General features: G+C 43.9%; 1 protein-coding gene across 1 annotated transcript in view; it reads left to right on the top strand.

The window, feature by feature from the left end:
- The first annotated feature begins 1,413 nt into the window (after positions 1–1,413).
- Positions 1,414–14,924, top strand: part of LOC128825178 (ficolin-2-like) — a 46,130-nt gene continuing 32,619 nt past the window's right edge. Inside the window, exons 1-7 of the mRNA XM_054007370.1 lie at positions 1,414–1,746; positions 9,359–9,472; positions 10,081–10,134; positions 10,494–10,529; positions 11,450–11,494; positions 13,628–13,663; positions 14,498–14,625. Coding sequence (XP_053863345.1) covers positions 1,665–1,746; positions 9,359–9,472; positions 10,081–10,134; positions 10,494–10,529; positions 11,450–11,494; positions 13,628–13,663; positions 14,498–14,625 — 495 coding nt within the window. The 5' untranslated portion in view covers positions 1,414–1,664. The remainder of the gene's footprint in view (positions 1,747–9,358; positions 9,473–10,080; positions 10,135–10,493; positions 10,530–11,449; positions 11,495–13,627; positions 13,664–14,497; positions 14,626–14,924) is intronic.

The raw sequence follows: 14,924 nt of genomic DNA, 5'->3' as shown, positions 1-14,924 counted from the left end.
GGGGGAAGGGCTGTTCAGAGTTCAAGGCAACTAAAGGATGAATAATTAAGGGCATCTCAAATCCAATAAAAAACAATTTCCATGATGCAAGGACAAAAATGTATGTCCTAATCCATTTATGAATAGGTGGTAGTAGCACTGGAAGCGTCGTTAAGATCCCTTAAATTATCTAGGAGATCAGTCCCAACATGAGTTCAGAAAGTTCAGCAAGAGGACCAGCCGGACAATCCACCCTCTTCCATGCTCTGACTCCACCACCTCCGCCAAGCTTCATACTCAGCAATGATGATTGTAAAATAGTATTAAATTGCTTGTTTAAAATTGTTTAAAATGTATATAATGCCTTTTGTCTGGCAAAAAGAAATTTCCCTTGACCCTAACCCCCCCTATTTATATTAATTCTTAGGGGGAATTTGGATTCGCTTAACATGGTTTCGCTTAAAGTGGTATTTTTCAGGAACAGAACGACAACGTTAAGTGAGGAGTTACTGCATTGCAGCACTTACCAAAACCTGGGCATCGTTGAGGTCATTCTTTGTCCACATCATGAGCAATCCTTGAAGTTTTTACAAACTCTTGTGCTTTGCATTTTCCATGCGTCTCTATGTTGTTTGTTTTGTACTGACTGACGGCTTGCCAGTTTTTTGTCTCTCTTGTCACTCTATCCAGTGTGGCAGTGTTCTGCTTTCCTATGCTGCCTGACACAGTCTTACTGCTTTATCCAAAGTGAGATCCATATCTTACAATAGTCTGGTTTGCAGCTTTGGGTCTCTGATTCCAATTACAAAGCACAATACCACATTGGGAAGTGTCATCACACTTCCCTAGTTAAAGAGAGGAAATATCCTTTGCACACAGGCAGAACAGCAGCTGCCTTCTTGCTGTACAGACTGGAATCATGCAAACACACATGCACATAAAGAAATGAACCTCAGCAGTGATCTGCCATCAATAGCATCTGCCGTGCAGCAGTCACTGACAAATCACATGTACATACAGAAAAATACAGCAGACTAGATGATCCCAATAGTCACTTCTGGTCTTGGAACCTATCCCTCTATTACTGTCTCCAACTATGGGTTTGCCCAGCACTCAGCACAGTGGGGTCCAATCTGACACGAGGTCTCCTGTGGCTACTGTCATACAAATAATAATAAGAGCAGTTGGCCAGTAAATTCACCCAATCCTGCTCTCCTTGTTCTCCCAAAGGTTCCCACTGAAGCCAACAGGGGGCTTTGAAGGGATGGAGAAAGTCAGCTTGGGCTCAACATTTGTCACCCTATTTTAATACTTCAGAAGACACATTCACATGACTTAACTTTGTGAGCAAAGATTCAGACTGGCTCCGTTCAATAATCATCATTGCACGATACTGCGTTTGCTGTGCGGGGGAAGCAACGGCTGCTAGTCCAGTACTGAACATGTCCTATCAGACCATTTAATCAGCTACAGTTGTGACCGCCGCAGCATAAACATCTCTTTGGAAACTGTTGGAATGTGGAGAGTGGGAAGGAGGTGCTGAGATGCCAGAGGCAGAGAGTTTTATTTGCTCTGGGCTCTCTCGTTATTGCATATAAAAGGCTTACAGGGACTGACTTACTAAAGTAGAGGAGAAGGTGGTGAGAAGACAAGTGGAGCTGCTATTGCAGAGACGAGCACTAGCCATGGGAAGAGCTGCCCAGAAAATCCTCCTCTCTTTACTCTGTCTAGCAGCAGCGGTTTGTCAGGCTCAGGACACCTGCCCAGGTGAGTGAAAGACAATCCTGTTCCCAACAGCGTTTCATACTGTGGTTCTTGCCCACCTGGACCGTGGGGAACTGGGAACTGTTCAGGAATGTTTGTTTTCCTACATGCTTAGAAAGTGCTTTGCCTGCTCATGGTGCTTTTTAAATAATAAAAAGAACAGCTTCTCTGTACAAAATTCCTTTGTAGAAATTACTCTATATTGCAGAAGTGCCCATCACAGACTAGAGGTGTTCAAAAAAAAGGACACAGTTTTTGCAGATAATGTTCTGAAATTGTTCTCTCTTTTCTTCACTGAGATTCTGCAAAATTTGACTTGACCTCCTCTCCCTCATGTTCATTTACTGTCTTCTAGCCTCTTTATGCTGCTGCTGGAATCTCTCCGTCTAAAGCTCCCATCTTCTTTGCATATTGGGGCCAAAGCATTTCCAATCTGGCGACTGACCGACCCACACAGGCAGATGACCTAAATTCTGGAAAATAAAACTCAATCTTCAAAGCTCAGAGTGAGCCTATAATTTCAGATCCCTCTGCTTTTTAAAATTCACGTTTACCAACTTAAGATAATTATTTGTAAAATCGCAACTGTTGTGTATCCTATCACCGCAAATCCACTATACAACTCTTTCCATGTCAACAAATTAATTTCTGCGTTTTGAGTTGAGAATCCAGCAGCATTTTATTTTAGTTCATCATGAAATCCTGGGATCCTTATGCAAGACTTAGTCAAATTTGTGCAGACATCATTCAGGCAAATGGTTTCTTTGAAGGAAATGGGTCATTTCCTAAATAAGGATTTAATATAGGTTTTGCCATCTTATGCATAAATTAATGTATTATTTCAGAGCAGTATTGCTTTCTCGTTTCATCTCCTTACATTCGTGATCATTTTGAAAATCATTTGCTATGTACAATCTATGCATATTTGGAGGCAGAGTTCCTGTTTCACAGGTAATATTAACCATGTCCACCCACGTTTTGTTTACCTCGAAATTTCCACATTAATAGAGCTCAATGGAGTTGACAGGTGAGTCCCTATTTTTCTCCACTGATGTCGCAATTGTCGGAGAAAAACTGAGTTCTCACTATTTGTTTAGGTATAGCAAGTCAGATGTTTTATTAACTCTCACATGTGCAGAGGGAGAGAGGTAAACAGGTCTCTCACTGATAACTAATTACAGCAAGCATTTATACCTTTCATTACAAAAATAATGAGGGACAGCAGCATTTTTGTTTATACATAGGCCATCTTGATATCTCATTTCCTCAGTTGTTTTGACTCTTGCCAACATACAATTATTTTCTATACCTTATCTACCCAAGGTCTTCTACACTTTATCTATGCTGAGGTCATCATAACTTCTTACACAGCTCTTTCTCACCCGCCTCACACAATCCTCGCTTCTACAAATCTCGCGTTATCAGGGTTACAGTTAGCCTGACTCTTGCTAACAAACGTCATGCATTACAGTTCCCTTCTGTCAGTTCTTTTCTCTGCTTCCACAACCCCCCCTTTTGTACTTCTAGTACAACAAACATTCTCAAATCTCTATTTGCATCAAGTCCTGGACTTCTGATTCTAAATCAGATGCTTCAACCTTAGGGGTTTTGATTGGATGCAATGACAATGCATGATTAGCATGAACATGAAAGGTATTACTATTATTACGTCTTTTACAACAACAATAACATAATCCTAAGCTAACTAATAACAATACAAGCAATAACATTCCCATAGCAATACTATAATGGGGTTGTTGTACAGCCTTTGTCATAAAGCACAATACATCATATTTAGTACATAAGGTAGCTACTCTATAAGCAGTGTGAAAGGCATACTTTTCTACTTGATATACATTTTGAAGCATGTGAATTTGCCCTTGTACCTCAGAGATTTTCTGAATCTCAGGTAACAATGAAAGCAAATTTTGAAATCTATCAGATAGTAAGCTAGTCCAATTAAAGGGTATCTGGAACCTAAGGGCTACTTGAAAAACTCTATCTGCAGGCCAATAAATGATATGATTGCCTGCAGTGGTAGTGAGATTAAAATGTATGTCTTGCAATGTAGTGGCTTTAACATACACACAGCTATCATTAGCTTAAAAAAATAAGTGTCCTGTCAGGGTAGTTCCTTGTCCCCTACCCTCCCAGCAAATGTAGTCATGAAGAGTAACAACTTCTCCTGGCTTCAGTTTACGGATACACTGAAGCTGTGGGGGTTGTAACGGCCAAAATGTCCATTGACTCCCTAACCCCACCCAAATGTCAGATGTAATCCCAGGAGCACTGACTAAAAATCGATTGGGCATACCAGGAGGTCTAATTTCCCAGATGTCTCGGTGAATTACCCAATCCCACATGCATCCTCCCCATGGACCCGGCAGGATTCGGTATGTGGGAGCCCACACCCCCTGAACCGGTCCATATGCTTGGAAGGAGCACTGAGAACGTCCACACTTCCACCCAGAAAGTTTCCAAGTATGTCTCCATGGCCACAGATCAGATGGTACTCCTAACGTGTCTGTAAGGGCAGTGGGCCAAGCCTGGTGCTCTAGATCATTCCGAATGGCCATTAGCTGGTCATTCAAGAAATCCTGAATCTCTGAGCATGCTAGATCCCACTGCAATGCCTTCCCAGCCTCAGTGATATTCAATACCATCTCTGTCAGCAACTTCTGGGTCATTGAACTAAGGGCAGAAATAACATGTAACTCACCAACTCCAGCCTGTACCTGGGTTAGTTGTGCTCCAGAAACAAGGCCTATGGCCTTCTCTAGTTGGCCCAATTTCTCATCATGTTCCTGGTTCTTAAAAATATTCCAGACTGCTACTGCATTATTGGCCCCATCCCACAGGGATCCGGTCAAGTCTCTCTTCTTTCTAGAAGAAATAACCCAAGCCCTCTGTTGTGCTAATCTAATGGCAGCCCCCTGTGAGCAATTTGGGTATGTAGCGGTAATCTGGAAACTGGATAAGGGTAATGAAAATTTAACAGTCCCTAGTGTAGTGTTAATCACAGTTCATTGATATCCTAATACATTTCTTTTTGGTGTAGTACTATACCACATTCCCAAGCATGGGTCCCACAAGTTTCTTCCTGCCAGTGTATAATTCTTTGTTTCTTCACCAGGGTCAGTTCTTAATGTCTCTTGTAGTCAGGAATCCCTGGACTTTGTGGTTTCAATGAAGCAAGTGTTCCTTCTTCTCTTTTCCTGAAACAGTGTGGTTTAGCATCATACAGGGGAGAGGTTACTAGCACATCACCCTGTAATGGTTTTGCTTCTTCTAGAAAAATCCAGAGGCACAGTAGGTCTGTCAGTGGACAAGGGAGAGGTTACTAGCACTTCACCTTGTCTTTTTTTTTCTTTCTTTCTTTTTCCTGCTGTCCAGAAGACACAGCAGAGCTAGAAGGAGAAATAGGCTTATCATCAGTCGGAGAGTCCTCCCGAGGTGGAGGGGTCTTTTTACAGTGAGAAGCATGGGTCCAGGCAGGTAGTCCTTGGCACTTCACAGTGGTGGTGGTGGTTAACAGGACTTGGAAAGGGCCTTTCCAGTGTGGAGCCAAAGCAGTCTTTCGTTGATAGACTTTACGTAGACTCAGTCTCCTTGTTTCAATGAATGGCAGGGCTGCTAGGGTCTTTGGGTAGCACTTCTTTTATCTGTGAGAAAAGAAACCTAACACATTTCATTAATGCCTGGCAGTGTTTTTCAGATCTCATAGTTGCTTGGGCACATTCAGGCCCCCCTTTTCTTGGCTATCAGCCAAGTCTTAGCTGTGGGCAGTGTCCTTGGATGGTGCCAGCATCTTATCTTTGGACTGAGCTTGCTAGCTATTTTTTCTCAGTTAACTCATTCTGTTCTTTTTCCTTCTCCCCTTCTTGGCTTCTTTTAACCTACAAAGGAAACTTCCACTCTTCACTTATACACCTTTTCCCAACAATGAACACATACACATTGCCATTATACAGTACATTAGTCTTATTATTCAATGTATGCCATGTACACCCTTCCAGTAAAATAACTTTATTACAGAGCTTTGGACCAACAAACCAGGACAAGCACACCCACTTTTGAGGAGTCCACTCAGTACAACCTCAGGTGTCCAATAGCTTTCCTCCCTCCCCAGCCCTCTGGCTAGAAATCTGAGGTAGCCAGAAGGATCCCATGGGCAATATGGGGAGTGGGTTAACCTTCCATGTCCTTGCTTCCAAAGACTGTTGGTATGCAAATTTTAACAACAATTTTTTTCAATTAAAAAAAAAATCTGGCCAATGAAGTTTTTTTTTCTTACTTAAGCAACTGTATTACACTTTAGTATATCACATTTTCCTGATTTATCCAAACACTTTTTGTATTCCAAGTTGAATAAAACAAGTATCTGCTTTTTTTGATTTAACCCTTCTATTTAATTTTGAACTAGACTGTCTTATGAAAATATTAAACCCAACAATTCTGGCCACAAGACAAACACCACAAGACAGGACAAAGAACACAAAAATAATTCCTATTGTACCAGTAAATGCATGGTACATTGAATGCTGTTCAGCTGGCATCCGTTTTCTCTGATGATCTGAAAGACAAAAGAACAGAGGTCTACCCCTTCTGGGTAGTCAGTCATTGCTTAAAATATTTCCTTTATATACACATACTCTTGTTGATTTTAGACAAAACAGAGGAATTACCCCATATTTCTTTGTATTTGTTTCATAGGCAGCCCAGGTTTCAGTGGCTTCTACCTTATTAGTTAGAAAATTGCATTAATACAGATGCTTTCTGGCTTGCTTCCAGATCCAAAGCTATCCACAGCTTAAAAATTCTTATGTAAAAAGTCACAATTAACTTTCCCAGACTTTTGATTGCCTTTTACTTCTAACTCCTGCTTTCAAACACCCAGTGATCTGAAAGAGACGACACAACCTATATTGGTAGGTTTGCATTTCTTTTACCTCTGCTACAATATACACTGCACATGTTCTGGGGAAAATGCACATCCTATCCACAATTCAATTTCCACAACACTAGCCACATCAATTTCTACACAAGGTGTAACTGTTTCTTTTGTGCTTACAAAATCTCCATGCACCCCTAGTAAAGTGACAGTTCGACCACACAGAGCCAGGGGCACTGTCCTTCTCTCTCTTTTTACCAGATCTTTTACACCCTGAGGTCTCCTGGGGCGTCTTTTCAGTGATTCCAGTCCAGGCCGGCTACCTGTGGCTTCTTCAGCTTCCCCAAACCACGCCAGCTCCAGGGTCGCAAAGGCAGACTGTTGGATCTCACTGGACAGTTAAGCTTTGCAAATGTAATCTCAGCACTTTAACTTGTATTGCCTTTGGTTTGACTATGTCTATATTTTTTCACAGTCAGCTGGGGCCGAAAGCAGTTTTTCTTTATACTTAGTCTGGTCTGCATTGATTCTTGACCTTGAACGCAGATTAACTTTCTCTTTATCTCTGGACCAAGCTGAATTTCAAATTAACCCGTTCCTTTCCTCAATAGACAAATTGCTCCCATTTGTGTCAGAGGCTTTTTTGTGATTAAAAGCTCCTCTGAGATGTATGATCTTATCTAGATTGAAGGTACCTTCTAGTGGGCATTGTTTAGATGAATTTTCACGCGTGTAATGATTCCAATTCTCTAAATACCTGCAGGTTTTAGTACCATAATGTACGTACATGAAATAAGCTGGGGTACCCTTAGTGGGTGAGAGGGAATCCTTAGACTGTCCCCCACCCATTTTCCAATCACACACACAGGGAGGAGGATGCCCTGTCCGCGCTAGCGGCACATAAACTAAGGATCTCTCCCTACAGGGTATTCACACAGGAGAGACTAACGAGGATGGCCACGACCCTCCTACACCTCCCTTCAGCAAAGAGCGTCGGCTAGTCTCAGAGAGACGGCGCCGCTTACTCTGTTGCATCCAGTGAGATGATCAGACTGTCAGTGGCTCACACGGAGAGGAAAAGGGGAGGGAAGATGGGTTCACACACTCCTAGACCCAGGTAGCCTCCTCGCCGGACGATGCCAGGCCGAGTTAGCCCACCGTGGGTCGGATCTCCTAAAAGATCCTCTAGTTACCGGGCTTGCATTAGAGTAGTTCTGGTCACGAGCCAAAAGACTTCGCAGAGTACTCTGGGCGTCTTCCGGTAACACTCAATTCACACTGGTGTACACACACACACAGACCACACACACACCAAGGCCTTATACCAGGTACTACTCCTGAGTACCTCCAGGTACTATTCCCAAGTACCTCGATGCATCACTTGAGGCGGTAAAAACCCCTCTTGAGGCGGTAACAACCCCTCAACACAGGTGCAAAACTTATGCACCTAGCATATGCATACAGGGGGCGGCAAACAATTCCCCTATTACGCCGCTCAGCATCTGACCTTGCTGCACAGTCAATAAGTTCGGATGGCGTGAGCCCAACAGGGGCAGACGGCCCCACGGACAGTCCTCCTCCGACACCCCAATAGAGATTTCAAAAGGTCTCCTACCTCTATTGTGGCGCCATGGGGTTCGAAGGGGAACGATCCGTAGCAGCTGCCAGTGCCTCTGCGGGCGTTGCCATCCCGGACGAGCCCCCAAATTGTCGGAGAAAAACTGAGTTCTCACTATTTGTTTAGTATAGCAAGTCAGATGTTTTATTAACTCTCACATGTGCAGAGGGAGAGAGGTAAACAGGTCTCTCACTGATAACTAATTACAGCAAGCATTTATACCTTTCATTACAAAAATAATGAGGGACAGCAGCATTTTTGTTTATACATAGGCCATCTTGATATCTCATTTCCTCAGTTGTTTTGACTCTTGCCAACATACAATTATTTTCTATACCTTATTTACCCAAGGTCTTCTACACTTTATCTATGCTGAGGTCATCATAACTTCTTACACAGCTCTTTCTCACCCGCCTCACACAATCCTCGCTTCTACAAATCTCGCGTTATCAGGGTTACAGTTAGCCTGACTCTTGCTAACAAACGTCATGCATTACAGTTCCCTTCTGTCAGTTCTTTTCTCTGCTTCCACACTATAAATAATTTTAAATCTTACAATCTGTCGAATATAGAGAGGGGACGGTTAGGTTAAAAACATATTTAGTTCTTTAAAATGTATTACTTGAGATTCTAAGAGCAATTGTTTTTTAAATTATTTTGCTTTTGGACAATTTCTTCACTGAATGGCAGCTGTTTTTCTCCTCTGCATTTCATTCCACTTTTCTTTCTCTTTAGTTAATTTCGTTAAAAGATTCTCATGAACTGAGACAAGCTGCAAAGGTCGGGTTGCAAACACTGCAGAGGGATGTGTACATCAAAATGAACTTTAAAGTGATTTCTTTTAAATACAAATATTTAATAACTTTTGTTTTCATAATAACTTAAAACAAAGACTAATAGTAATAGCTCCCAACTTTACATATTAGGGCATTCTTTCTGAAATGCGTAAAACTGAAGAAAATGTTGGATTTATCACTAATAGAGAAAAGAAAACCAAGGAACTATCTAGGTTTTCGTTTGCTGGGTTTATCCCTCTGGATTTCTGCAGAATGTTTCAGATCCTGAGAACCTAACAATCATTGATTATGGATCATTTCTTTCCCCAGAGGTGAGCTTAGTGGGTTTCAACAGTACTGATCAACTCTCCATGCTCCAAGGCTGCTCTGGAATTCCAGGTGCAAAAGGGTCCAGAGGAGACACAGGAAATGCAGGAACGCGAGGTACGTTCCCAGGCACTGAATGGGAATCAGGGATAGCTGGGTGCTGATGTAAATGGGAATTACTTTTGTAATATGCTCAGACTTTAGAGATTCCCCTCAACCCTGATATGAGGAAACTCACATGGCATCTCCCATATCCTGTGGCAAGGGATTGGAGCTTCAGAATAACCAAGCTCTGAAATATTGTCCGTTCCCTTTGTGTTGTCAGATTGGCCACCAAGTCCTCTGGTTCTTTCCCCATCTCTGTCACTGGCTCGCTGTGTGACCTTAGTCAAGTCACTCTCTTTGAGCCTCAGTTTTCTCCTCTGTATAATGGCTATAATGGTCCTTTACCTCCCAGAGGTTATCTGAGGCACATTTCATTGATCTGTTCTCACCTGGCAGCAAGATGTGCTTGTCCCTTTGACTTCAATGGGCCTCCATGCAAGAGTCCATGCTAGGGGATCCTGATGTGAGATCAGGGAGTCAGCGAGCCAGATGCAGATACATTATTTGAATTTTGACATAGATGGGTTATTGTAATTCCAGGTTGGTGTGGTGGGTGGGGATTATGTACTCAGTATTTACTCTACCTTATAAACTATTCAGTCAGTTTTCTGTGTTTGCAGGGCAATGGGGACCTCAGGGGATCCCTGGAAAGGAGGGACAAACTGGCCCAAACGGTAAAGTAACAAAGGGCAGAGAAGTATCGGGGGGTAGCCGTGTTAGTCTGTATCTACAAAAACAACAAGGAGTCTGGTGGCACCTTAAAGACTAACAGATAGTCTTTAAAGGGCAGAGAACTGTGTTTTCCTACAGGTGACCTAAGAATAGAAAATATGTTTTTAATCAAATATTAATTAGAGCTAGTTATAAAACACCAATTCCTATAATACCTGGACTCCAAAATCACCATAACTTCCCTTCACTCTATATTTGACAAGAAAGGGTTTATTATTGCAACATAACTTCTGTTCTGCTCCACTGTCAAGATCTCAGTACCTCTGATCAGTCTTTCCTATCTTATTTTTTGTTCAATCAGGAGAAAGAGGTCCTGCTGGCCCCAGTGGACAGAAAGGTGAGAGACCTCAGATGATTCTTCTCACTTCAGAGCAGGGCACTTTTTGGTGCTATTCATGGTGATAGAGAAATTGGGAGCAACAATCCCCCCGTTCCCCCACACCGTGTTTCATTGTACAATTTTTCCTTCCAGCTTCTTGCCAAACAAAAAATCTGAAATGAAATTGGTTCCGGTTAAACAAGATGTGTCCCCTTTTTGTTTTTGTTTAATAGCCAAATGACAAAACAAAACATTGTTTCAAAATGAGGAGTTGGAACATTTCTAAATTGTGAATAAAATATTAGCTGGAAAAATTTCACCCAGCTCTAATTATAATGTCTGATATGTCATGAGGTCCTATGCAGCCACAGGAAATAGATTTCAACTGCCGTGTAGACGTAGCCTAAGCCTATTTCATTTCAGCCAATGCAGAAGACAAGATAAGATAAATGCAGTACTGCCAACCGCAAATCTTTGAAAAATTTAAATCAGGTTCATCAAAATCAGGAGACTGGTTTTAGAATCATGAGATTATGTAAAAATAATAGATTTGGTGTACTTTTCATTTGCCTTTTTGAGTATTTAGGGTGCACTGGGGTCACATTTTGAAGCTTTCACCATAGCTTTGATGGTTAGAGACTTACCTTTTTTTTGAGGCTGATGGCTGTAATTATGTCATATCCACTTGACCCCAGAAGCTTGGGCTTTAAGGAAAACAGTAATTATCATGAGACTCATGACAAAATCATGCGATTTGACAACATACTTAAGTCCCACAAAATGCCAACTTGAATAGATTATGCAAAGTGTAGGTGGTGCATAGGCCTTGATCTAGCCCCTCCACACAAGTAAACCCAAACGATTGTTGTAGTGAGATGTTGAATTAGGTAGGTGACCTCCAGGCTAGACCAGGATTTTATTCTGAGTTCTTTTTTTAGGAGATAAAGGAGCCCTGGGAGCTACGGGAGCCCCTGGAACTGTTGGTGAGACCCTCAGCACTCTCCTTTATACTGAGCACATCATTTCAGTTTTATTTCTGCAGCACTAACAATGAAGTGGCTTAAAAAGCTTCTTGAATAGTTACCATGTCCACAATAGTTACCATGTCCACAATATCTATATTAATCTTCCTGTAAGAAGTAGCCCCACCTACAAAAACAGGTGGCCATCCATGTGTTGTAATGTCCAGAACAACACTAGCCAGATGACCTTTGGTATGAGAGAAAATAGTAGAAATGTAAGTGAAATCCGTAGATCTGGATGTGTATCCTAGAGAAGGCTTCTTTCTCCGACCCCTCCTTATATTTCATACATACTGGGAGTGGGGAGTATGAATCACAAGAAATGGATCCATTTATATGTCCCGTTAGAGGAATGACCCTTTTTTTACCAGTAGTTTATTTAAGTGATATTCTCCCATTGTCACTTGGAATTAAAACTAAATAAATATTGAGTCAAATTCACAGCTACTGTAAGCATATGCAACTCCCCTGACTTGGTGGGCATTGCTTCTAGTTACTGACCAGCAATTAATTTCATCTATGAAGGACCAATTCTTAGCCCTGGAAGTAGGAATCTCATGAGAGGGTTACAAAATAGTTTTGGCTACATAATGAGAGCCGTCTCGATGGTTCAGGCTGGAAGGTTCAGATCAGAGATGTGTGTGAATCCATTAGCATTTGGTTTTTCACAATTAAAAGCCTGTCTAGAGCAGTTTCAATTTAACTAATACTTTTCTATCCCAGCTGCTATCCCAGTTGGCCAATTACATAGTTTAAAAGACAGTAAAATAGTTTCTGGTTCCATTAGGGTTACCATAGGTCTGTATTTCCCCGGACGTGTCTGGCTTTTTAGTTCTTAAATCGCCATCTGGGAGGAATTTTTAAATATCTAAAAATGTCTGGGAAAATACGGACGCATGGTAATCCTAAATCCTGGGGCTGGCGGCGCTTTCTGGGGCAGCTCCCGGCGCCCGCCCACCAGCAGGTACCTGCAGTGTGGGTGGCCCCGAGGCGCAGAGGCAGAGGGGGTCTCCGCGTGCTGCACCAGCTCCCTCCTGCCCAATCAGCGCTGTGGGGGCGGGGCTTGCAGGTGCTGGCAGCGGGCAGAGAGCCCTCCGCCCCCACTCCCGACCCGACCCTACCCTACCCTAGGAACCAGAGGGACCTGCCGGATGCTTCCCGGGACCCATCCCAGGTAAGCACCGCCGGGATTCCCCACCTCACCCCCCGGCTCTTAGGGTCGGGTCGGGTTGGGGTAGGGTGGAGGGCTCTTTGCATGCTGCCGGCACCTGCAGCCCTGCTCCGCGGTTCCGGCAGCTCCCATTGGTGCTTTTCTCAGCCAATGGGAGCGACGGAGCTCGCGCTTGTGGTGGGCGCAGCATGTGGAGACCCCTCGGCTGCCCCTGATCCTAGGAGCCAGAGGGACCTGCGGCAGGAGGGGTGAGTAGGTGAGCTGCGGAGTGAAAAGGCCAGCGGCGGGCAGCGGGGGTTGAGTAGGTGAGTGGGGGTGTGTGTGAAAAGGCCAGCGGCGGGCAGCGGGGGTTGAGTAGGTGAATGGGTGGGAGGGGGCTGAAAAAGCCAGGGGTGAGCAGCGGGGGTTGAGTAGGTGAGGGGGTGAGTAGGTGAGCGGGGGAGGCGGAGGGGGCTGAAAAGGCCAGAGGCGGGTAGCAGGGATTGAATAGGTGAGAGGTGAATAGGTGAATGGGGGGGCTGTCAAGGCCAGCGGTGGGCAGCGGGGGTTGAAGAGGCGAGCAGCGAGGGAGCCAGAGGCAGGTGGGTGGGCGGGGGTGAGGAGGCAAGCCATGGCGAGCCAGCGGCAGGCGGGGGTTCTTGGGGTGGTCATGGGGGTTTCTGGCAGGGAAGTGAGGAGGTGGGGGGAGGCAAGCGGTGGGTGGGGGACTGAGGAGTGACACAGGAAGCCAGCGGTGGGCCAGGGGGTGAGAAGTGCAGTGGCGGGGCCGAACGGGGAGGGACCTGGGGCAGAGTGGGGGCGGAGGGTGGGAGGAACGGGGGTGGACTGTGGGTGGAGCCAACACCCCCCATGGAGTGTCCTCTTTTTTGAATGTTCAGAAATGGTTCCATTTCACTTTCTATTGTGTTTCTTTTCATGACAAGTGGAGGACGACCTGAACGACAAACAGTGTAAGAAAGGTGAGAGTTTCTTATGACGACTAAATGTCATCTCATTCCATCCAGAGACCCAAATATGAAAACCCATTAGAGATAGACAAATTGCAAAAAAAGACATCTGTGATTTACCCCATTTGCTGTTCTCAAACGATCCGCAAAGAGACTTTGATCTTTTAAAACAAAGTTGTTTGCTATTAGCAATTGGCAGGTGAATCTTTTGTGGAAATACATTTCAGCCAATGGGTTCTCTTGCAAACTGTTTGATGTGAGTATTCCTGTGAGAATCTGATATTTTTTCGGGGTGAGTGCTCACCCAAGTCACATAATGACTGGAAGCCCTTCTGACTCACACAGAGATTTCAAAATGCTGTATAGGCACTTGCAGTACAAATCTTCGTGCACATTTCAGTTTCCATGAGTTTTCAAGATGCTTTGAGCCAATCCTCTGTTCAGGTTGAGCTGGTCTCACGCAGAACACAGGGGGGTTGGGCAGGTGGTTGTGTCTTTTCCTCTTACAAACAAACTTCATACAACCACACTGGCACATTGGAGTCTAAATTATTTGGTTTGCTAATTACAGAGAGCATCAAAAGCCTAGATGGGTACATACGCTGCTGCTGTGGTAGGTTTCCAAAGACAGAACACAGAGGGACCACAAACTATTTGAAGGGATACTACCCAATTCCCAAACACTACAGTGGGGAGGAGAGGAGATGGTGGCTCAAAGATTGTTTTTCCAGTCATCTGATTCTGCAATTGATTTGGCCCTCAGTGCAACATAAAGCAGCCTATGAATCTGTACTCCAAGGAGAGTTATACAAGCAATTTACATATTTCAATTCCTCTTTCAACCAGGAGCAAAGAACTGCAAGGAGCTGTTAGCTACAGGGAACATCATGAGCGGCTGGTACACCATCTACCCCCATGACTGTAAAGCCATGACCGTGCTGTGTGACATGGACACAGATGGTGGAGGATGGATTGTAAGAACCGAGCATAATAAAGCTCATTGGACATTTTTTCTTGAACAACAAACAGTTTTCCATCCCCAAAATGGGAGGTGGCTCTTACCCAGTGGGTTGTAGCTAGGAGAAAAGCATGAGGACAGAAGCTCTGAACCTGTTAGCTCACCATGGTTAGCTGAAATAAAAACACAGACACTTCCTGAGCCCTTCTAATCCTCCCTAATCCTTGGTTGTGGAGATAACTTGGTTGTGAACACAATGGGTTCCAGGGAGGGAACCCGGAGTTTTAGAATCAAAAAGCCCCCGTCTGAGGGGAC

Source organism: Malaclemys terrapin, chromosome 17 (genome assembly GCF_027887155.1).
Source record: "Malaclemys terrapin pileata isolate rMalTer1 chromosome 17, rMalTer1.hap1, whole genome shotgun sequence".
Lineage (NCBI taxonomy): Eukaryota > Metazoa > Chordata > Testudines > Emydidae > Malaclemys > Malaclemys terrapin.
Note: the sequence above shows the minus strand (reverse complement) of the source record. Positions and strands in the feature narration are given on the sequence as shown.